The 23,963-nt window shown below is 40.1% G+C and overlaps 2 protein-coding genes across 3 annotated transcripts; both read right to left on the bottom strand.

Moving 5' to 3' along the window:
* Positions 1-4,996: 4,996 nt before the first annotated feature.
* Positions 4,997-12,272, bottom strand: LOC143106943 (tripartite motif-containing protein 16-like). 2 transcript variants are annotated; one of them, XM_076271442.1, is made up of 6 exons: positions 11,596-12,272; positions 10,476-10,571; positions 10,041-10,274; positions 9,464-9,611; positions 9,259-9,318; positions 4,997-5,933 (listed from the first exon to the last, which is right to left on the bottom strand). In XM_076271442.1, the coding sequence occupies exons 1-6, from the start codon at positions 12,184-12,186 to the stop codon at positions 5,422-5,424; spliced, it is 1,641 nt and encodes a 546-aa protein (XP_076127557.1). In that variant the 5' UTR covers positions 12,187-12,272; the 3' UTR covers positions 4,997-5,421. The 2 variants fall into 2 exon arrangements, with proteins under 2 accessions (XP_076127557.1, XP_076127559.1); XM_076271444.1 differs by having other exon boundaries at positions 10,158-10,274.
* Positions 12,273-12,686: 414 nt separating this feature from the next.
* On the bottom strand, positions 12,687-23,736 carry LOC143106538 (FYN-binding protein 1-like). The gene is made up of 16 exons (XM_076270844.1): positions 23,678-23,736; positions 17,768-18,644; positions 17,507-17,552; positions 17,113-17,180; positions 16,937-16,959; positions 16,550-16,596; positions 16,054-16,201; positions 15,789-15,948; positions 15,574-15,691; positions 15,023-15,069; positions 14,823-14,874; positions 14,304-14,391; positions 13,717-13,879; positions 13,584-13,614; positions 13,146-13,177; positions 12,687-12,998 (listed from the first exon to the last, which is right to left on the bottom strand). Exons 1-16 carry the CDS (start codon positions 23,696-23,698, stop codon positions 12,979-12,981), a joined length of 1,941 nt encoding a protein of 646 aa, XP_076126959.1. The 5' UTR covers positions 23,699-23,736; the 3' UTR covers positions 12,687-12,978.
* Positions 23,737-23,963: the final 227 nt, after the last annotated feature.

The raw sequence follows: 23,963 nt of genomic DNA, 5'->3' as shown, positions 1-23,963 counted from the left end.
CAAACTAATTTCTCCAATGGGATATACATGGGGCAGTTCTAAAGTAATGACATTTAAGAATAAAGAATTTTCCAAATAAAATCAAAAAACATTCATGATGATCGCAAAGACCAAATCGAATTGCTTTCCAGGTTAATGGAGGTATCTTAATCCTCCTCGACTGGAGCCAGTACTACAAATTTCCACAAAAAAAAATTCAAATGAAAAATAGATGCTCCTAACATTCATTTGAATTTTCACATAATACACAGTTGTTCACATTAATGTTGAATTTTAACCTTAAAAACGTGTTTGTTGGGTATTCATTTAAAATTTTAAAGTGCACCTCTTTCACTTTAGGATCTCTCTGAATACCTCTGAATAACTCTCAGCACCTGCTGCTAACAGCCTTCAAAGCACTCGGGGTGGGAGGGGTAGGACTGGTACTCATCACAGTGCGTGACCCTCCTGGGCCCACTTCCCCGAAAGCATCTTAAGCCTAAGAGCGACGCAAAGTCCCTCTTACGAACGTGTTAAGATTTGCCGACTGTTTCCCGAGCCCATCGTAGCTTAAGAGCGTCGTGAAAACACTCGTAGATCTACGAGTGCTCCAGAGTAGGCTACTCGTTACCGGCTAAGAGCGTCTTAACAGTACTTCTCACTGAGGTCACCAACAGGACATACAGAGGAATTACAACTTAGAATACATAATCCAATTTATGTTCCCATTCTTTATTGTGTTTACCTGTGATGAATCAGATTTTAGCGTGCAAAATAGCCTACATTTAATGGTCATAATAATGTGATGAAAAGCGGACAAAAATGCAATCAAGTTATGAAACGAGACGTTGCCAGAATAGTTTGACATTATCTTTGCTAAGTAAATATTTTATTAGGCCTATGAGGTAAAAAGCAGAGAAAGCAACATGTGGTTTAGTCTGTAGCCTACTGCATCAAAATCTAAGCCTACACATTTCCTCTCTTTCTTTCTCGACTTCTTTCTTATCTTCAAACAGTGTTCTTAAGTGACACCGCGAAAAATTATTGCATGGTGCAACAATCTAATTAAAGCTGCAGTTGGCAAGTCTGACAGATTGAGGGGACTTAGCCGAAATTTTGAATGTTTACAACTCTCATGCCCCTCCCCCACTACCACCGAGCACCCTCTCATCAAGTTCATGCTCGTCAGTGCGCACCAGACTGCACCAGACTGTGATTGACAGTCAGATCTCACACAGCCCTGCTCTGATTGGACCAGAAGAACCGGGAGCTGTGGATTTTTCCAAAACAAATAACATGCTAGGTGGAAGTGTGGGTTTTTTTCTAAAACCGGCTGATTTATGTTGTTCTGTCGGAGCATAGTGTTGGTTTCAGTGAATATGATCAAAAAAATCTTGCCAACTGCTGCTTTAAGTAGATGTTTAGTTGTGCACAGGGAATGGCCACCAGGGGTCCTTGCACAAAAGCAGAATTAAGACTTCCGGGATAAGTTACTGAGCTGCGCTCAATGAATCCAAAACAAGAGTGTACAGGCTTAATTGGTTGCACAAAGACCAAGCCAGGATGAGCAGACACGGATTCATCAAGCCAGGTGAAACCTATCCTGGATAAGTGCGCGACCCCGCCACCGATCACAGATTAACTGATTCACCATGGCAACTAGCGGCTTCATTGCTTCTTCTACGGTGTGAAGTAGGTAGCGATAGCCTTTTCACAACAGCAACAAACAGCAACACCTCTGTTTAGGAGAATATTGCAACTAGTTCCGCGACCACCACGTGCGAAATGGTTAGGGCCTAAAGAACGGATCTGTTACGTCATTAGCCCGAGTAGGCCTACGGATCTTTCTAACTCATGTTCGTGAAAAGCATCCTTTCAGATCAACGTGCTACGTTTTATGTATAGGTTACAATAATATGAACTAGGCTAACTGAGTGAGAGCAATCATCAATCTATTTGAATTATTAAAAAGATATACAATTATGCAAGTCCTTCCAAACTAAAAGGATTGATTTTTTTTAGCTGCTGCTCCTTTCCCTATCATTTAGCATGTTTACATTGATTAATTTAGCAGACACTTATCCTAAGAACAACATTCAGGCTACAATGCAAAGGAATTGTTATCAAGGAATTAATTGCGGAATCTGTCTATAAGACTAGTCAAAAATGTGATAGGAGGGTACATGCCCATATAGCCTTTGCCTGCCTCGTCCATCTCCAATTTTAAATAATTTGTTCACCCACCGGCTAAAAAGCAATCACACAAGTGTCGCTTTACTTTTCAAGAGATGGCGATTTCAAAGGGAGTTGGAGCATATTCATGTGAGTAGCCTTGGCCTTTTTCTTTCTAGCCTGGTTAAAACCAAACTTTAAAGAGGTGGGCACGGGCAGTGTAATTTCTTTCCCTGATTGCTGACATGTAGACTAATTTCAAAAACTTAAGAGGGAATATCAACAGTTAAGGTAGCTAGGACGGCAGTAGCCTATAGCCAGACAGCTGTGATCGGTTGAGTAACTTGGTGGGGACTGTAGCTAATGGTCGTTTGCAGAGATATCTGATTGAATGCATCATATTGCACTTCATCTTACTTGTTAACTGACCTGGCTTCTAGACCGATAAGTTTTTCCAACTGCAACGTTGACAAATATATTTGTGGTTCAGCTGCTGAGCATCCATTTAGCAGAGGTTTTCATTGTTGTGCTGTGTTGTTGTAGGGCTAGATGTCTTTCATTATCTCGATCATGCACAAAGCATCATGACCACATCCCTTTGCCACATAAAATAGATCGCTATAGTAGGCTATTTTCTAAATGCAAATTTACAATGTTAGTAATCAGACTTGCTTTAGGCTTACTGGCTATGTTAGGCTACACCTCGCGAAAAATGTTGTGATCTACAGCGGCATCGTGTGTGTCAGGCTGCGGTTCAAACACATAATTTGTTTTGATGAAATTGTATTTGCTGCTTTGCTAATGGACAAATTAATAAGTTATCAAAATGTATTTGTTATTATCCGTCCGTAAGCTAGATGTCACAAGACGCTTTAATAAACCTTTGGTGGATGTAATCCTCCCTTGAACTAATTATAGCCTGTATGCAAAATGCCATCAACTAGTTTCTTTAAATGTGTTGTTTAACGGTCTTCTAGTAGCCTAAGTCGTGGAAAAATATAGTAGGCCTAGGCCTTATAGACTACTGACCAGTGATCATATCTGAGCATGTTAATATGACTTGTTGATAAATCATTTCAATTTGAAATGTTTGAACAGATTTATTTAGAAAGTGGTTCTAAATTTAGGTTTGATACGGAATCGGCTACATAGCTTAACCACAGCTCACATTGAAACCCGATCATTTAATTTAAATGTTATTAGACCGTTTATTAAATGTTTACATGTGTAGGCTCTGCCGACTGCCGACTGCCGACGTCATAAACGTATCGAATCGGACCAGGTAGGCCGCGAAGCATACACCCGATGCGCACTCCGTTTCGGGGAAAAGAAGGGTGGATTTGTCGGCCGAATTCGAAGGAGCCCACGAAATGGGACAGCACTAGTCGCGCTACTATGACGCAACCGGTCTACGAATCTGGCCTTAGAACCATGTAGCCCCTGAAATGAGACACGCTCACAGTCTCTTTCCCTATCTCTTCTCACACACACTTAACATGCAGTGGCTGGCTATTGGATTGGAGTGTGTTTGGTAAGGATCTGTGTTCTGTGATCTGTAATAATCTGGAGTGGTTCCCTAAAGAAGTGATTTCAGGAAATGTGAGCGATACAGCAGAAGTGGGTGATGGAGAGAGCAGAGGTCAAGAATGTGCCTGTCATTAGATGGGTTCACAGACAAATAATCAGCTCACATCCTTTCCAAAACAGCTATAACAACCGCAACACATGCCTAACATCCAACACAGATCTATAGTCCGTTCAGTTTCTATGCCCTCTATCAGTTATTATTCCTCTGTGTCCCCTATTTGGCTTCTTCACTCATGTTGCACTGAAAATAATAAGTAAACAATAATGTGGGTTTTTTGTTCAGGATATATTAAAATATCTGAAGAAATAGCTCAATGTATGTGCATTTGTGTTTTGTAGTAGATGCTGTGTGGAATTGTTGTCAAAGGTTTTGAGGCGTCTTTATAATAAGATAATATTATTCATTAATATCAAGATTAATATTATTTTGACCAACGCTCCCCCAGCGTTCCACCTGGACGCTCCAGATCAATCTCGGACTCTCTCTCGCACGTCGCTCACCTGCATGCTCATATTGTCTCCTACCCAGGTGAGTCCAATTAGGGCAATTAGGCATCAAACACCGCTCCCTCATTATCTCTAGGCATTACCCCCTCAGTTCACCACAATAACATAAGAGTGACAGAATGGGTGATTGGTAAATTGAGATTGTGTGTGTTTTTGTTAGATTCTGCAAATATTTGCACTAGAAGGAGTGCATGTTAAATATCCTTTATGTACAGTGTGTGATTTGTGTGTTGTAACCTTTTCTGTGTGTGGTCAACTTTTGTGAATGGAAGACCTTTACATTTTACTTACTGTATTGCACTCCCCATGCATACTCAAGGACTTTGTTATATTCTAGGCCTTTGCTATACAACACGTACATCCCTTCCATATAGATTACTCTGGCAGTATCAGAATGACAGGGGACGCTAGTCTGCATCTGTTCTGCTGATTATGTTGTGTCTCACATCTGCATTCAGAAAGCTGTTATTAACACTCTAATGTCCACACAGTCACACTTCAGCTTTCTATCTAACTCTAATGTTTCCCATTGTATACACCAAGGAGACCATCAGGAGCTGCCACCCATTTCCCATCATGATTCTATTTCTGAGGGTGCTGTGTTTACCCATATGATTGGTATTCTTGTTAATTATGTCATTCTGACTTAATTATGTATGCTTTAGGCATGTCTTCTTTTGGTGAGTGTTTGTGTCTGTCTCCGTGATTTTGAAGTCATGATTTTAAGGAACAAAAAAAGACATCATGCTGCTTTAACTCATGCTGATATTTATTGGCCACCACTAACCTCACACTATGGTTACACCAGAACCATTCTGACTGGATAATATATAAAAGTAACTTAACGTTTGCAAAGTCCCATCCTTGTCAACCCAGTTAAACCAAAAATATCACGAACGTACCACGTACTCACAATAAGTTCTGAGGATAGGTTTAACATATTGCACAATTACTTTAGATTACAGTCTGACAGTTCTCAACATTTTGGTAAGAAAATAAATATATATTATATTTATGATATTTTCCATATTAAAATCAGATGGAGTGTATAGAGGAATTAAACCCATGAACTTGTGAGAGACATATCGCTTCAATGCCCCCAACACCTCATTTTAGTGATGGCTAAACGTGATTGATGGGTGAAATGTATGTGTTTACAGCATCTATATATTCAAGTCACAACAGCTTCACTGATGATTTAGTGCCAGCCAGAAACCCAGGGTACAGTGTGTGAGTGAATGTTGTCTGGACTCTGTGCAGGAGGGTCATTGAGTCGGAGATGCTGTAAAAGGCCAGAGTTCCTGCCCTGTGATCCACATACACTCCTATTCTGGAGCTGGCCACTAGAGGGAGTTTAGTCTCATTATTACTGTGCCAGAATGAGGAGCCAGAGTTGAGTCTCAGCCTCCAGGACTGATTGTTACAACCAAACCTACTCTTATTACCCCCTCCTTTTCTGCTGATGCTTTTATATGAGACTGCTATATAAACCACCCCACTCCACTCAACCTCCCAGTAGCAGCGTCCAGACACACCCTCGCTACACAGCACTTGACGCAAGCTATCAAATCTCTCTGGATGATCAGGATATGACTGGAGCTCGTCTCTCTTCTCCGTTCTCCTGTCCCCCTCAGACAGATGGAGGTATCTGTTTGCTGTGTTTGGATCCAGAGTGAAGTGACAGGAGTCTGATGGAATAGAGGACAACACAAAAGTTTTAACATATTGCTGACAGAATAAATTAATGGTAAATTGAGATTGTGTGTGTCTGATTTTGTATATGGGCAGTTCCAGCGTTATTGATGTGACAGTTGGACTCATATTGGTAAATGGTTATGGTTATGGGTTATGGTTATGGGATTTGGCAGACGCCTTTGTCCAAAGCGACACACAAATACAAAAACAACATAATATTTAACAGGGAACAGATTAGAATGTTGGTCAAACTATAATACGGAGAATAGCAATAATAAGAGCGCATGTCACCAGTCATATGGGCAGGTGCACGCACCATCCTTCTATCATTCATGAACACACACCAGCGCACGTCCATGCAAAGCATTACAAATTGCACGATTACAATGGGAAACATAATTAGAACAAAGATATTACGAAATACTGTACATTTCATAATGAGTAGTTATTCACCATCATTTGCAAATTGGTAATGACGGTTAAAAGTGATTAGGGGAGAGGCGAGAGACACGTATGGAGCACAGCTGAAGACGCACTGTCTGTCACGAGATATAAGCAACTCCTCTGCAGGATAAATGGTGTTTTATTCAGTCATTTGAGCAATATTAGGGTAAGTGTTTTTCCAGCCTATGTTTTCAGTGGTAACCCATTGTCTGTCAATAGTGAAAGTAACTGCATGACTTGTCCTTGACTGACTCATTGGTAGTTTCACTTTGCCAATGAGTTCAAATAGACGAGTGCAAATGCGTGAAGGCTATGCTAGGTTTTAGTAAAGCATGGTTTAAGAATGACTATTCTATACGGTCTCGCAAGTAGCCTCCTTCAAATGCGCCTTTGAATGCCAAAATACCGATGCATTTATTTGACATATCGCGCGTTGCGCCGTTAAAGGGATTGACAGATGTCATTCTCATTGGTTTAAAATGATGTTACGCCCCAAACACACCCATATGACTGATTAAAAGACCTAGGAACACCTTATTACGCCATGCGCTCCACTTTTGATAGCAAAACCCCTCCCAATGTGAACTGGACATCCTACTAAATTTGAATAGACTTTTGACGAGTGACGATGCACTTTAGAATGTCATGATAGGACCCGTAGTGTTTATGACTGGTTGACATAACAGACGCTCATTAAGGAAAACCAAATATTGATCCTTCATTTAGGCTGCATTTCCAGTATTGGTGTTTCGTAGTTTGTCCCTCAGATGGCGCAATGTCTTGCGGCAAGACACACATGCTTTACTTGACTTTGTTCCACAATGACAACAAAACAGAGTTTCGCCTCTTGTTACTTCTATACTCTTTGACTGCGCTATGTAAATGTAAATGAGGATTTCTAAGCCAATGGGTATGCTTCGATTTGGAGGTGGTGGTAATTAAACATGAATGGGGCCACATTTATGAATGGGAAAAGTTGATTTTGTTAACAAACAACGTTACACAGGGGACCTTAAGACCACAAAAAGTCTACACAAAATAAATGTGAGCATCTGAGCTAACATTCATTCCCAAACACACTAGACTACTCCCTTTCAGTCTTCAATTTCTTGCATTTCAACAAAGGTGTTTCAAGTAAGGAAGAGCATGGTTTAGGATACAAAGGCTAAAAGTAAAGTAACTGATCATACTTGTAAAATGATTTGTTTGCATAAAAGGATAGAGTCATTAAGTATAAACTGCTCACAATGTAGATTGTTGCAACGTAGTTATCACAGAACAAAGACCTATTTTATTCTTACTATTCTTTCTATTCTATACACTCTATTATAAACACTCTTTTATTTCTTAAAAAAATAAATTACTGTATATGAAGAGCCTTTCATTAAAAGACTAGGTAGTTAGGCCTATTCAAATACATAATGCCCCACCTTGATTAGAGCCTTGTTATGGGAGAACATTTGGACATTGTGTTTGTTAAAAATGACTATCGGCCAATATATCGGTTATCAGTTTTTGAAAAACTCAAATATCGAAATCGGAATCAGCCTTCAAAATCCCATATCGGTCAGGCTCTATAGGAGATGGAAATAAATTGACACACACACATGCACAGACACACACACACACACACACATACACACACGCACACACAGGCACGCACAGAGGATATAAGCATACACAAAAGTTGTAAGAGTAGGGAATGGAGTAGGAGATGGAGACAAATTGACAAGCGGAGAGGATGTACAGGACAGAGTGGCGGTCATATTTTGTACCGCTATGCGGTACATCTAGATTGCTACATTATCGGTACAAAGATTATTATGTTATTGGAAATGCACTTTATTACATTATCAGGTTCTACAAGGCCCAACACCTGTTACTGCTCTACAAGCATGAATGTAATCTCAACAGTGACTGCCCACTCCAGTTCGGGAGAAGCAACTATGCCCAAGCAGTTCGAACCGACTGCACCAATCAAATTGTCTGGCCGGGCTTTATACGATGATGGACAAATAAGCAACGGTGCCTAGTCGAGAAGCTAAACATTTAGATTTTGCTATTACGTCTGTTGTACAAGATATTGACAGCGCAATACAATCAGAAAACAGTGTTAAAGCATTTGACGAGAAGAAGGATGTTTTGACTGTTCTCCCTACAGGATTCACAGTAGGCTGATAGGCTCTGATGCCTTTTGAGAGGCATTTCCCCCCCCCTGTATCGGTTGAAACACGCCCCATAATCATGTCTCGATCAAGCAGTACCATACTCACTTTCTGAATAGAATTGAGTTTGGCTATGTCAGGCTACAAAAAAACACGACACTACCCAAAATCAAAACGTTTAAAAGCCATATTGGTTTACTCATTGGAACAAGATGGATGCAGAGGCAGTGAGGAGTGATGCGTGGCCATCCGATGAAAACTGTTCTTACCTTGAAAGTTGAATGTACTCAATGTAAATGATAGGAAGTTAGTAATCTTGTTGTCTTACATTCAAAAGGAAGCATGTTAAACTATCGTTAGGTTGAAAAACATTGGAAAATGTATCATTTGCAATGACTGATGGGATGAGTAGTTAATTCGTTCGGAAATTAAAACTTGTACACAGTCTTGTACCTTTGCCTTTTTTGCCTCGTATTTCTGTTAGTTTTTTTGCTCTTTTTTGCCTAAGGCAAGGCCTAAAACTCAAACAGAGTTTTCCAGATGTTAAATGGAGAAATCAATGGAAACCTACTTCTGGAGGTGGGTATTGACTGTTCAGCTCTATATCAACCCCATAATAAAATGTTGAACTGTTCATGTTGGTTTTTAATAAAAACTTGACTTGTGATTTGGAATAATGTGCTGCATTAAATGAGACTGTCAAACTCACATTGTAGGAATTCCTCTCTGGTTGTAGGTTCCGAAGGCAAAATAATCTGGACTTTAGTCACTATTGAAATAGAAACGAATCATATTACAAACAACATTTACTTAAATAGATAGTGTACATGTCTGTATCTACCTAACCTTCATTTTTGATGTCAGTAAAATTATTGTGTGTGTGTGTGAGTGTGTGTGTCAGGAATGTGACCAACCCGCTGCAGAAATCTTCATGACTTCCTCTTTGCAGAAATTCTCCAACAAGGAGACAGCTTTCTTGACAGTCTCAAAAGAAAGGTCTTGATTAACATAGATGCTGGATACATCTTTAGTCTCAGGTGTGTTGCTCACTGACTGGAAAGTCTAAATACAGAAGACAGAGAGAGAGAGAGAGAGAGAGCGAGAGAGAGAGAGAGAGAGAGAGAGAGAGAGAGAGACGCAAGGTTAAATCAACAATCTGTATAATCCTGATATGTAAATACTGTTGACATCATTGATCTGGAACAAAACTTTAACAAAAACTTTAACTTTAACAAAATGTTTCAATCATTAATGTACACAAGACCAGTTAGATATTAGGGATGGGTTTTATAGACCATGTATCATGGTATTTCATGGTATTTTTCGTTGTACAACACAGTATAAATGACAAAATAGCATTCACCATTCAACATGAACTTTTTTAAGCATACATATTTGAGAGTCAAACAGCATGAAGTCTGTTAAAGTGCTTTATGAGGTAAATTAATGGCATCAGCACATCCTGTGTCCTCAAAACCTATCAACAGCTACCTTGAGGAAATGGATGTGATCCTCTGTGTGCGAAAGCTGCTCCAGCTCAGCATCTCTCCTCTTCAATTCAGCAATCTCTTGCTCCAGTTGTTTCAGGAGTCCTTCAGCCTGACTCACCTCAGCCTTCTCCTGAGCTCTGATCAGCTCTGTCACCTCAGAGCGCCTTGTCTCAATGGTGCTGATCATCTCAGTGAAGATCCGCTCACTGTCCTCCACTGCTGTCTGTGCAGAACTCTGTTAGGAGACATAATCACATGGTGTCCATCTAAAGCAGCTCTCATTCAAGTCTTCCACAAAGCTTATTACCAGTGTGGCTGGTAGGAACTGGGAAGATCTCCTCTCTGGCTAACTGGAGGAGAGCCCTAGTCCCTAACTGAACCATGAAATGGTTCCTCCAGCAGCCAGCTATTACTGTCCCCTCTGGTCAGTACTCACTTTGATAGTCTCCACAGCCTTCTTCAGCTCCTGCAACTCCTTCTCTCTCTCCAGGATTCTTTGCTGAAATTTCCTTTGAGTCTCTTCCAAGTGTGTCTATGTTGAACAAATGCATCACATCCATACTGCTGTTAACATAAAATGCCTAGGCCTGTTAGACAATTCCTCAAGAGCCAACTGCAAAGGGTGAGCTCACACATGACTGTGTTGATCTTTAATGAATTACAACTTCATTAGAGAAGTGATTTTATACTGTTTTTCGCTCTCTAACTCTGATTGAACTAGAGCAGTGTTTCTCAAACTTTTTCAGACCAAGGACCACTTAACCAATAAAAAAAAAACTCACGGACCACCTAGCTAAAAAAAAAACCAGTAGACCTACTTCAGCAGTATATTACACAATAGGCCTACTCACTGAACCACCTTGTTTATTGTCTTTGAACCTTGCTTATTGTGTCAGAGGATTCATATGATTTAAACTGGCGTAGCTTACATAGGCAGTGTTGCAGAACTGTTTGGATTTACATACAAGTTGGTTCAATATGGCAAAAAAAACTCATCCATATTATATTTTACCACATCTGCTCGCGGACCACTTGGGATAGCTTGCGGACCACTAATGGTCCCCGGACCACACTTTGAGAAACACTGAACTGAGGACCCGTGTCAAACTCATATTAGGACTTGTTGGAAAAAGACCTCATGGGGGCCGTCATTGTCATGGTCATTATCATTTTTCTGCATGGGTAGATAGTTGACTGAGTCCTTTACTACACCCACTTACGAGCAAACAAAGCATGTTTAGCATGTAGGGCGTAGCCTAATTGTTGGGGCAGCATAATTGTTTTCCCCCAGCATAACTTTTTCTGCATCTTCCTTCCTGAGGATGTTTTCTTTTTTGTGTGTGTGTTAAGTTTATTTGATTTATCATATCAGAGAGATAATGCTCATCACACATAAACTGGATGTGAATAGCCTACCCCTTTAAAATGATTTATTTCCCCCTCCTTAAACATCTGAGGGGGTTGTATGAAACCCTTTCAAATCTGATCTATAACACGCTTCATTCCAGTTGTAGCCTATAGCCCGTGTTGAAGGCTACCAGAGCTCCTGTCCTTACCTGTTTCTCCTTTCTCCCTGCAGAGGCTGACACAGTGTCATGGCCTTTGTGTTCATCCACCATGCAGAGAAAACAAACACAACTCTGGTCTGTACGACAAAATATCTCCAGAGGCTTCTCATGCTGGGTGCAGATCCTCTCCTGTAGCTGACCTGTGGCATCAACCACCTTGTGTTTTCGTCCAGGATTGACATCATTGTGAACTTTGTAGTGAGTTTCGCAGTAAGACAACAGACAGTCCAGACAGGACTTGACAGCTTTAAGTTTTCTGTCAGTGCAGACGTCACAATCCACATCTCCAGCTCCAGCACATACAACAGGAGCAGGAACAACAGTTTGAATTCGGGTCTTCCTTAGCTGCTCCACAAGCTCAGCAACAACATTATTTTTGTTTAAAACGGGTCTAGAATTAAACGTCTGTCTGCACTGAGGGCAGCTGTAGACTCCCTTCTGATCTTCCTGATCCCAGCAGCCCTTAATGCAGCCCATGCAGTAATTGTGTCCACAGGGAATAGTCACTGGATCTTTCAGCAGATCCAAACAAATAGGACATGTAAAAAGTTCTTGATTACATGATATCGCCTCTGCCATTCTTCTTGAGTAGGTTACAAACACTTTACGAAGCTACAAGACAACATTTGCCCTGCCCTACTCACACTAGTTTCGTTTTAGGCGTGCATTAGCCTACCTTGAAAAACACTTCCTTGTTGTGAGAGAGGTCAACGTCCAATCCGCTACTATCACAAAGGCATAGGCTACCACCAAGAGAAATAACGCAAATAGTAAGTTGTTGTTTCACTATAGACTAGGCTACGTATATGTTTGGTCTAAATGTAAAATTATGTTCGTTTTTTATTAGGGAATAGGCCTACTGATTTATACAGTATACATTATGTATACAGTATTCATGGACAACCATGAATAATCTTTGAACAAAATAGTGTAATAACTTAATTGCCGATGCCAATTAGCAAAAATATTTTGTTTAAGTAAAGCACTGCTGAGAGCATAAGCAATTTAAAATACACGTGCAAAGAGAGATCATCTGTTCATGGGTTTGATATCAGAAGTAATGCTGCCATCTAGTGGGTTTATTTTGTATTACAAAACAATTACAATGGGACTGTACAATAGTAACACAGCTACATCAATTCAATGCAACAGGACATTTGGAAAGACATATACAACAGGGAATTTGTCTTGGTTATGTGGCGCACGCACACACACACACACACACACACACACACACACACACACACACACACACACACACACACACACACACACATATGTATGTATGTTCATATGTTAAAATAGTTCAAATTCAATTCAGTTCAGTTTCAATCGTTTCAACCATTTCAGGAAATTCAGCAGGGTTTCTGTTCAGTTGTCATAAATGCAATCTGTAATAAATGAGAATTAGAAAAGTATTAGGGCCAATTACAGGAATTCACAAAAGTGAATTTGCAGCATATTACAATGGTATTAAATGCAAACATTGCACAATACATTTGATGCTTGATATATTTTCTGTGTGGCTTAAAACCTACCCTCTCCAACATCATCATAAACGTCAGATTCCCTGTGAGAAAGAAAAAGAGTTCAGATTCATAAGTAAATATGAATCCACATGCTATCCCAAAGACAGATGTTCTGACTATGAGTAGGATTGTCAGACTATATTAAGTTGTTGGCACTTAATCCACTTTGGTCGCACTGTCCCAGTTATCAGTCCTTTGTTTTCCAGTCAAAAGTCTTGCAGGCATTTTCTTAGATTGTCACTGAATCTGAACATGACATTTCTGGTGTCATTCGACAGCTATTGATTAGCAATTTTGTGAAAACCACTGCCACTTTTTTAAACTGAGTTTTGCACCTTTTCAGCATTTGAGCTGTTACATAACCTTATTATAGCCAACTTTCTACCTGAAATTATCACACTAATAATCAGTAAGTTATACCAAATCATTAACAGGTACAATACTTACTGTTGGATGTTGCGAAGGCAAACATAACCAACTGCAAAAGAAGGATGTCAATAATGAAAAATAATGACATTAGAAAACATTAGAAAGCAACTATTAATGAAACAAATACTTTATATCAAACGTGTTTGCTCACATTTTCCGTCTTTGTTCCTTCCGATTAGTTTGCCATCTTGAGGTTTCACAATGACATCAATAGTCTCTCCTGGTCTCAAGGGAAGATCTTTATTTCCCCACTTTTTAGTGGTCAAAGCTGGATCCACCATTACTTGGTACAACACACTGATATCTCCATCATACTGTCAATAAAATATAACAACATGAAAGAGAAAAAAATATTTTGAATGTTCCTTACTGGAGAGAGAGACAGACAAACAGGACAAAAAGAAGACAGACACACAGACAGTCAGACAGGACACAAAGGAAACAGACAGACAGAAAGACAAACAGTCAGACAGACAGACAGACAGACAAACAGTCAGACACACAGACAGTCAGACAGGACACAAAGGAAACAGACAGACAGAAAGACAAACAGTCAGACAGACAGACAGAAAGACAAACAGTCAGACAGACAGACAGGACATAAAGGAAACAGACAGAGAGAAAGAGGAACAGAGTGATGAATTTAGATGAAAGTGTCAGCTAAACTCTTCAAGGTGACCTTTCAAAACAAATGGAGTGAGAGATAAAGCTCCTAAATCAGCTGGCTGACTAATTTACCTTAAACTTCTTCCTGAACTCTTTCTCCTCTTTTTCAAACTTCTTCTTCTTCTTGCCATCTGCTTCTTCTGCTTTTCCAAATGGATAACTGAAATGAGGGGATACAGTGTCTATACTTCAGTCCACACTTCATTATGTGTCTACACATGCCTCTCCAGTATGTATATCTGATGGGATCTCACTTCCTTGCTATATAAAAATTAACACATACTCAAATTAGTTTTTGCAACAACCTAAGGTGTTGTTTTTTAGCAGTGAGATACGACAATTAACTTCCCTATAGTCCACCAGAAATAAAAAGAAGACAAAGGGGGTCACTCACATTGAAAATATATATTGCATTTGTATTTCTGCTTTAACAGAAGCTTTTGTGTTTTGCCTGTTACCATCATGACATTCACTGACAAACTGTTCTGCTAATTTTGCAGTGTTGAGCTAACATTTAAAGAGTAATCTTATTTATGTCCAAAACCTTAGTAAGTCAACTAATAAGTCAATGTTGGAAATATGTAAACTCACTCAGTTAGTGATGGAGGAGGTGGGGGAGAATCCACATCATCATAAACCTCATCTACAAACACAGGCATGGGTTAAAAGACAAAGAGAGATTCATCATGGTACAGGTTAAAAGAAAGAGAATTCTATCATATTAAAACCCCTAGGAAGAGGAATCAAAATAATTTCTTCTACAAGTAGATTGTAGGAAATTCACTACGTACCATCATTTCCTGGGGAAGCTCCGACAGGTGGAGGTGGAGGAGGAAAACTGGGGGGGGGGGGATATTAATTCGAATATTAATTATCTCTATATTGAGTTTATAGCCTAGTTCTTCTTCATTATAGGCATATAATGAGGGCTGATGTGTCCACATAAAAGCAACAGCATTTCATATGTGAAGAAATTGAAAATGCACCGTTGCATGGTGGGGGAGTGGACAAGCCTGGTTTCCCTGCATAACTAGACTGTTGTTGTTTATCTTCTGTTATCGTTCAGGGTACTGTATGTACAGTATCTCTTATGTATTAAGTAGATGTTTAGTTGTGCACCGTACATGTGATTGTCAGGGTTAGTATTGTGCTTCCCCTACCTGCCATGTCAGTTTAAGTTCATATGGTGTGCACATTTATGGCTGTGTGTGTCTGTGTCATAATAAAAAGTCTGTTGCCAAAGACACCCAGCTCGCAACATCATATTTACAGCAAATGCAATACCAAACTAAATAATACAGACCATTTCTGTATTCTGTATGTCCATTGACTGTAGACTAACCTGATATCCGAAAAACCCACATCATCATACACTTCCCCGTCACCGTCTGGTATCTGAGTACTCATTGCCTTCAGTGCACTGTGGTCCACCTCAAGAGCTGCAGTCTTTACATATCCATCTGTAATTAGGTGTGGGGACAAAATAACTTCATTCAGTTGAGATGAAGAGAGAACAGAAAGAAAGTGTGCCTTCCCAAAACAGCCAACGCAACCCACAGAGGCCTTCACTGTTCCTGCCCAGCCAGAGCCCTTCCGGATTGTCTGTGAGCCGAACAATCTCAACGGCCTCTCCTTGCGTTAGTGGCAGCTCGTTCTTGCCACCCTTGCTATCCACTCGAGCCTTCACCTCCTGCAATACCACAACTGGCCCTGAAAGCTGGAGAAAGGGACACAGCATTTTTTTCAGTGTGGCTTCTTTCCATGTTTTCCAAGAATGAACACCACAGGTGACATTTCTTTGAGACACTTTTTGGACACTTACTTTAAATTTTTTCCTGGCCTCACGCTCTTTTTTCTCCCGCAGCTTCTGTTCCTTCTTCTCCTGTTCGAGGCGTTTCTTCTCATCTTTATCACATTTCGTCTTGTCTTCTTTTGCCGTTGTCTTTGTGTCGGTCTGCTCCTTCTCAGCCCTGTGTTGAGAGCATCACACTTTTCAAGTGTCACACTTTTGAGACCCACCCATTTTAGCACCATTTAGAACACCACTACACCTCTCTCTGTGTGTGTGTGTGTGTGTGTGTGTGTGTGTGTGTGTGTGTGTGTGTGTGTGTGCATTTAGAACCCCAACTACACCACATGCTTGCTGCTGCTGCCTCTCGTTTCAACCCAACAGCATGAGACAAATACTTTACCTTCACAAGATAAAATGGTAAAAAATAAATGAGACAGAATGTACTGCCACCCTCTGAGTGTACATTAACATTCCATTTGAATTGAATTAGTGGCTAAATGTGGTGACTGTAAGGACACCCCCTCACCATCTCTCCTCCAGGTCTTCATACATATCTTCATCCTCGCCTGCTTGCTAGACAGAAAGAAAAAACAATATATCAAAACACTGTATTGAGAGTGACTGTCATGAGCCAACTACTTCTGAAAACAAGACATGTGACTTCTCTATTCCTGTGCCTATAAAATGTGTGAATGTTCTTGACAGCCACTGCCCATGTTTAACATGAAGGCGAGACAACAGTCAGTAGGTGTGTGGTTGTTGGCCCGGCCACAAATAGCCTCTTCTCACTTCCTTTCAAACTTTGCCTCTATCACAACACTACAAGACAGACACAATACTGTAATTCTTCATATCTTCCTTGTACTGTTACAGGACTTGACCAAATGTATGCGATTTAGCAGAGCATACGTACATCAGGGTGCTGAATGGTACTTCCTGAAAAAAAAAATATATAAAAGAAGTTAGCTTCAGCCTTATAAGGCTTTAGAAATGATACACTTTAACATCTTGGTTTTAAAGTGGTTAGATAAAACTTAGATGGGTATATTGGGACACACTATTTTCTTAATAAGGTTGACCAATGTGAACCTGGAAGTGATGGTGAAGGGTGCAGAACTCCAACGTCATCATAACTTTCCTCTTGGCAAGGTGTGTCTCTGAATGGTAAAAAGACAAGGAATAACTGACCTTTATCAACCTTTTCTTATTACTTTTATAAAGGGTTCTTTCATGTTGTTCCGTTTCAGTTCAGCTGCTGTGAGTGCTCTAAGGTGCACTGTAAACATTACTTTGTGACTAAAACTTCTGTCACATAATAAGTAGTTCTCTCTTTCTGTTCGTTGAATGAACATGTTTATTCGTGCAACCCTATTGTACACCTCACAATGTGTGCTGAATGGCAACGGAAATGTGATACAAGCCAAGACTTACAGTTTATATTTTATAAATATAATAAATGGAAATGACCCACTAGTGTACTTACGATTCTGAATCTGGCATCAGGTAGATTGGTTGAGATGAAGAAAGATCTGCAGATAACAGGGGATCAATCACTTTGAAAACATGGAGGTAAAAATACATTCATCTGATCAATTACTACAATAACTAATCAGTCAAAACATAATGTTGCAACGCCACACATTTTGCTGGTTTTAAGTTGCTAGATAGCTAAGAAGTAATCCATTATTGCAATGTCTATAGGCATTGATAAGCCATTGTAGCACTCTGAAATCAAGGAACTTACCATTTATGGATATTGATGTTGATTTAAATCTGTCAAGCTGGACATGTGGTGGCCTTTTGGGTTTACTTGGGCATTTCCCAAGAGTAAACACATTAGGCAGTGGCTTGATCTTAGGTGCTGAGTCTTCACTAGTTTTCTCCTTGGAGTTAGAGTCAACAGCAATGCCAAGCTTTGGTTTAAGTATGTTAGGTTTTGGAAGTGTAGGAGATATAACTAGAGGCTTAGGAAATATGGCATTGGATGAAAGTTTAGACAGCAGTGGTTTATTGATATTTTTTTGACCTTCTGAATTTATATCTGGACTCAGATGGATGTTCAATGGCGGTTGCTGAGCCATCAGAAAAGACGGCTTCTTAGAAGACAATGTTTTCGTTACCGTGTCCTTCTTGATATTTTCCTCAACATTCTCCTGGGGAAGTTTGGACTGAAGTGCTTCTACTAAGGGTCTGGGTTTTAATCCTAATGATTGGAGCTTTGGTGTTGCGCTGATTCCAGTGGACCTCTCAACAGTGCTGCCAACGGTGGTGGTGCTGCCTGTGTTTGGTGAGGGCTTGACGAGGTTCAGTGATGGTTTGGATACAGCAACAGGTTTTAGAGGCGGAGGTTTAGGGATAGAGGTCTTGTCAGTATCACTCAAGTTCTCAAATTTGGTTCCCAGTTTGAGCACCCCTGAGCTGACGTTCCGATTAATGTTTTTCTTGGGAAAGTCAGACCAAGGATTCTTCTGAGTGCTGCTGGACTCAACACCAGCACTTGATGAGCCCTTCACTGGGACGCTCATCTTGGCCTGAGGCTCAGAGGGCTTTTCCTCTGCAGACACAGTCTGAGGTTCAGCCTTTGTGCTGAACTGAGCCAAGAGATCTTTTACACTAGAGCCCTGTTGGAAGAGACAGTGCCTTGCTTATTACGATACCCATGCCCTGTTTTGCTAAGCAGTTAAATATAGAATAGCCAAACATATTTACTTGAACTGGAACCACTTTCTGAGAAAAAGACACTTAAACTCATATAGGTTACACCACTAGAGAAAAAGGTATTAGAACACCATTATTTCTTCCAGTTGACTGAAAGGCCTTCTCCAGTGAGCAAGCAATAGGTTAACAACTTGAAGCTTTTTCTGCTGCGATATAAGTAAATTAAGCATCGAAAGTAAGTTCAAACTAACAATTCCTACTGGCTGTTATGAGATTCATATGTATGGGAGGCCAAACAATTCAAAAGCTTAAGCAAAAAAGGACACCACCCATCCAGCTGGACGGAGCTAGCGACCCAATTGGGCAGCGCGGCGCTATCCGTTCGAACTAAGTTTATGCAAAACAGGACACCACCCATCCAGCTGAACATAGCAAGAGATCCAACTGGGTGGCGCGGCGCTATCCATATTGGAACGTTTGACCATAGCGAGAGATCCAACTGTGCGGCGCAGCGCTATCCACATTGGAACGTTTGGGCGGCGCTGCGCTATCCACATTGGAATGTTTGAACATAGCGAGAGATCCAACTGGGCGGCGCGGCGCTATCCATATTGGAACGTTTGAAATTAATGAATAAAAAAAGATTACAAAATCTTTTCTAAAACGGTTACTATAAACATATAGCAAAATGTCATAAAAATAAAGTTACAATAACGACAAATTGAATGGTTTATTCATAGATAATCATTCATTGTTTCACCAAGAAATATTTCCTCTATCAGAGTGGTTGCCAAGCAACGCCTAGACTCAAGACGGGAGATTCTTTAGAAAACACAATCGTACGTACCCCATAAGTGTAGAACTAGGCCTATTTAAATGATCGATATACAAAAAAATGGCCTTGCAGTGACTTGAAGAGCTGTAAACCGTTTTTGAGGCTGCGTGTACAAAACCGCTTGGAGCTCCAGTGAAATTTTTATTTTGCGACGAGAAACTGTAACACAGCTAGTTTAACGTTGTTTGAGTTTTCTCCCCAAGTAGGCTAGTTGAGTTTTCTGTAGTAGCCTAGCTAGCTAGGCTGCCTAGTTCTTCACTGGTCTGAGCTAATGAGCGAATTACCTAGTGAAGTAGCTGGGGGTCGCGACAGCTTAAAAAAAGTTTGAAAGTTTTCTAACTTATCTCCAGTCTAACTCATGGTGGGCTTGTTAAGTAAGTTAACCACAGCATTACCTTCACAGTAACCCCATAATGCGAGTGATCATAATACAATTTAAAACGTGACATAAAGTCCTGCAATAAATAACCAGGCTTATTGAACTCATAAACGAACATCATTGTCACCGTGCTGAGAATACAACATTAAGATGCTAGGCTAAAGAGCTAAAAATGAGATTCAGACAGATAGGACCTGGAATGGTTGTGTCAGAAAATAGTAATTTGATCAGTGATCATGCATCAGCGCAAGCTTGGTTGGAAACTTTATGGGGATTTACACGATCCTTCATCACTGGGCTAGTGTGCCCTGCTGTGTTACTGTACTATGACCGTGCTGATGCTAACAGCTGCAGCTCCCTCAAATTCTTTCTCATGCATATTAGGCTAGCTTTTGCCAATGAAAATGAATGCATAATAAAAAGTCCTGCTGAAGAAACGTTTACGTTACGAACAAACGATGTTATCGAGATCAGCTTCACTGCTGCAAGTAGCCAACGTTGGCTGTAATATGCTTCGCCATAACGAACCAGCTAGCTTTGTGATAACAAAATCTTACCTTATTTGTTTAGTCTGCTGAAAGTTATCCACATATCAAACGATTAAATCCACATTTGTTTTGGGGAAGCAGTCGCACTATATCCCACTTTTGCTACATCCTACAACAGGGCTATAGATTAAAAGTTGTGAATTGCCCCACTTCATTATGAGTTGTTTTCATTGATAATAATAGCGTAGCCTATCGTTTCAGTAATCTCCCAGTAATCCCATGTTTAAATAAATATATATCTGAGTCGTGATCAGTTTGATGGGAATGTACTTTGTAGCATGTGACTTTCTACACACATTGAAAACATTGCAATCCTGTTATTGATATTTTAGGCAGCGCGAGATGGTTATAGCGCAACTTGACTAGGCGGTGTCTGTGTTGGCCAACTCGATAGCGCAGTTGTTGGACAGCGCGCGATGGTCTCTGGTTAGCTCAACTTGACTAGGCGGTGTCTGTGTTGGCCAACTCGATAGCGCAGTTGTTGGACAGCGCGCGATGGTCTCTGGTTATGTTAGCGCAGATTGAATAGGTGGTGTCGGCCAACTCGATAGCGCAGTTGTAACATTGGACAGCGCGCGATGGTCTTAGGTTAGCGCAGCTGGACTCAATAGCGCGAAGTGCAACTGAATGGGTGGTGTCTGTGTTGGCCAGGCTTTTGATTTGTTTGGCTCGCCATACATATAGCACACAGAGAGCAGTTGAAATCATTCCATGTGTTATGTAAGTCATTTAAACATATGCTGATGGGCAGAATGGCATCAGAGCGAGGGCTGCTTTGATACTCTTTGACCCAAATCATGCAGTTCAGGACAGTACTGGCTATTCTTTCCCATTACCTTACAGCGACCATAATGACACAGAAGCATTGAATAAGAATGACTGGGTCAAACGCAACCTACAGTCCTTGTGATAAACGGTCTCAAACTTTCTGTATAGAGTCTGTGGATGTGTACTTTCTGTCAGTGGATGTCTGAACAGATCCTTTTCATCTATAAGCAGTGCAAATTCAGGTTCTACCTTCTAAGGTAATGTCCTCTGACTGATACTGCTGGTACATTACAATTTGTTTCAAAATGGCATCAATAAATCATACTGTATATTCACAACTGCTATGCCAGTTAAAGGAACCGTATGTAAGAAATGTAATTCAATTAATCATAAAATGGCCCTGAGTTGTCACTAGACATTAGGAAATCATGCTAATTTCAAATACTTATATCACTGACAACAGTAGTCAAGCCAGGATATCGTCATTTAAAAAAGTGAAGTTGCAGCCCTCAACTGATGTTGATGTTTACATATTTGTGTTTTAGCCTGATCCGCCACCCTCCACCTATCTAGTAATCACAAAGTCAGTAGTGTTTCGGCATCTGGGTTGCCAGCTCTGCTCTAGTTACCACATCTGCGGTGTACACCGCTCTACAGTATTTTGAAAGTGATTGTAGTACCAGTTTTGGCCAAAATCCTACATACGGTTCCTTTAATATTGAACCCTGCTGAGATACACACTGCAACATAAAGCAACACCCCTATGACACATACTGTGACAGCAAGCCACAGCTCAATCCATTATGTCACAAAAATGGCTAAACGGTTTAAAAGATAAAAATACTAAAAACATCTACATCATTCAACACCAAATGTTCAAACTCACCACCAATGCAGCTCCAATGCCTTTATGAGTGCTTTCAACACTTCACTTCAAAGCAGTTTCAGGGGGCTACTGAAATTATACAGTACGCACACACAGGAAGCTACAGCTTTGATAAGATCGGCTTAGTCTATACCCGACTCTATGGTGTGAAGAGCTCCATTAAGATTCTCGACAAGACAGACCACATGTAATGGTCACAGCTTAGTGATGCCGCCAACTATGTGAGAAAAATAAAGTCCCAACTAACCCACTATACTATTTTTTTCCTAAGAAAATGATTTAAAAAAATGCAACCACACTTAGTTTTACCATTAATATCTCCATGCTCATAATGCTTTGAATACCTCAGATACTGGCACAAAATGAATCAGGTATTATATTTAGGCTACAGACTTACAAAGAGTCCCGCACACTGACCATTCCGCAAGCAATTATTTTTCATTAGGAATTACGTTTTGGTCTTAGACCTTCATCAGGCTTTATGTGGGTACAAAAAACAGCACTCGTTTTGCACTTTTTTTTTTCAAATCTAGGACCTAGGAATAAAAATCAATGGGCACGCAGTACAAACCTTTAACGGTCCAGTCATACTAACAACATCTTTATCTTCCATCCAACAAGGTTTGGGCAGGCTAGGAATAATACCTTCTTTAGATATTAATGTAGGCCTACACACGTGACTCCAAAGAAAAGGCATTTAACGTGTAAAAAAATCAAGAGCAACGAATTTTACAAAACATATTTTATAGGTCTTCATTTTGGGACCTGAAGATGACAACCATTTCCCTGTATTTACACAATGACCCATATACTGTATGTGGGTACTTTCAAGCGCTAACCCTGATTGTGAAACTACCCACACAAAGGACCACAAACCACAGTTTTTTGCAAGTTGAACTTTCAACTTCTTTCAAGGATTTTACAGCATTCCTCTGTGGATATCATAATGTAGTGTTTTTTAGGACACTCTATGTTTCATTATCTTACCAAAACTTACAAATTACAAGATCGCCATATCTACAAGTTAAACAAACGTGCACTGACGTTAATGTCATTCTACATGATGTCAAAGGCAGGAGAGCTTGTTACACAAATGTTACTCTTTCTACAATTACATTGATTTTTGTTTTTATTATTACATTTTGTAAATTCGTAAACACTTTTTATTCATTAAATCATAGCCATAAAAAAGGCTATGTATAGTCAAAACAGTTAAAAAGCAGAATACCAACGGAATAGGAAAAGTGTAATTGTAGCACAGACTGTATACTGACACAGTATCAACAGAACAACCATCCTAATGCAACACACAAATGGAGAAAGAGGCAGTCTCCCAAATCATGCGTTCCCAATTTAGTGCATTATGCTTGTTATACCTACCAGTGCTAGTCTTTAATGTCTTACAATCCATGTACAATGCTGTATGTGATGGAACCATGCTTTTTTACCCTCATCAATCCAAATAAAACAATCCTAATTAATCTGCCAGATACACTTAATGTACCGCCTGAAGTAACCTTTCACATATCCAACAAATTCATTAGGAGCACTATTAAGAATCTTTAATAGAGTGCACTCACCATGATGAAATCAACCAGCATCAGAACTAAGGGTAGGTTTCAAAAAGACCCAGTCTAAATGGTACAACCCATAGACTGTATATATATATACAGTATACAGTCTATGGTACAACCACTTGCTTCTGCTTTTCTTCTTCCTTGTGGGTGAGGCCACGTTACCAGGTTTTAATTAACTTTTCACAACTCAAAAAAGGAAGAGGCTGTAGACCACAAACACTGACATAAATGGGTTTGGATATCCTTGAGATTCTCCATGTTGTTCTCTATACCACTGTTGAATAACTAA

This window comes from Alosa pseudoharengus, unplaced genomic scaffold (assembly GCF_046254945.1).
Source record: "Alosa pseudoharengus isolate Yale_2024_CS ecotype anadromous, Long Island Sound unplaced genomic scaffold, YU_APseudo_1.1 YU_APseudo_1.1_scf_6, whole genome shotgun sequence".
Taxonomy (NCBI): Eukaryota; Metazoa; Chordata; class Actinopteri; order Clupeiformes; family Clupeidae; genus Alosa; species Alosa pseudoharengus.
The sequence above is the reverse complement of the archived record's forward strand: the minus strand, read 5'-3'. Positions and strand labels throughout refer to the sequence as shown.

Bases quoted from the DNA above. Each gene is read 5' to 3' on its own strand.
- LOC143106538 (XM_076270844.1), bottom strand. From the start codon at position 23,698: ATGCTGGTTGATTTCATCATG. The intron at 16,960-17,112 runs GTTCACATTGGT...TTTTTTTTTCAG, and splicing joins CCCTTCACCATCACTTCCAG to GAAGTACCATTCAGCACCCT. The intron at 14,875-15,022 runs GTACGTAGTGAA...CTGTGTTTGTAG, and splicing joins AGCTTCCCCAGGAAATGATG to ATGAGGTTTATGATGATGTG.
- LOC143106943 (XM_076271442.1), bottom strand. From the start codon at position 12,186: ATGGCAGAGGCGATATCATGTAATCAAGAACTTTTTACATGTCCTATT. The intron at 10,572-11,595 runs GTAAGGACAGGA...TGTTCAACATAG, and splicing joins CAGGGAGAAAGGAGAAACAG to ACACACTTGGAAGAGACTCA. The intron at 9,319-9,463 runs GTTGGTCACATT...CTATTTCAATAG, and splicing joins CATGAAGATTTCTGCAGCGG to TGACTAAAGTCCAGATTATT.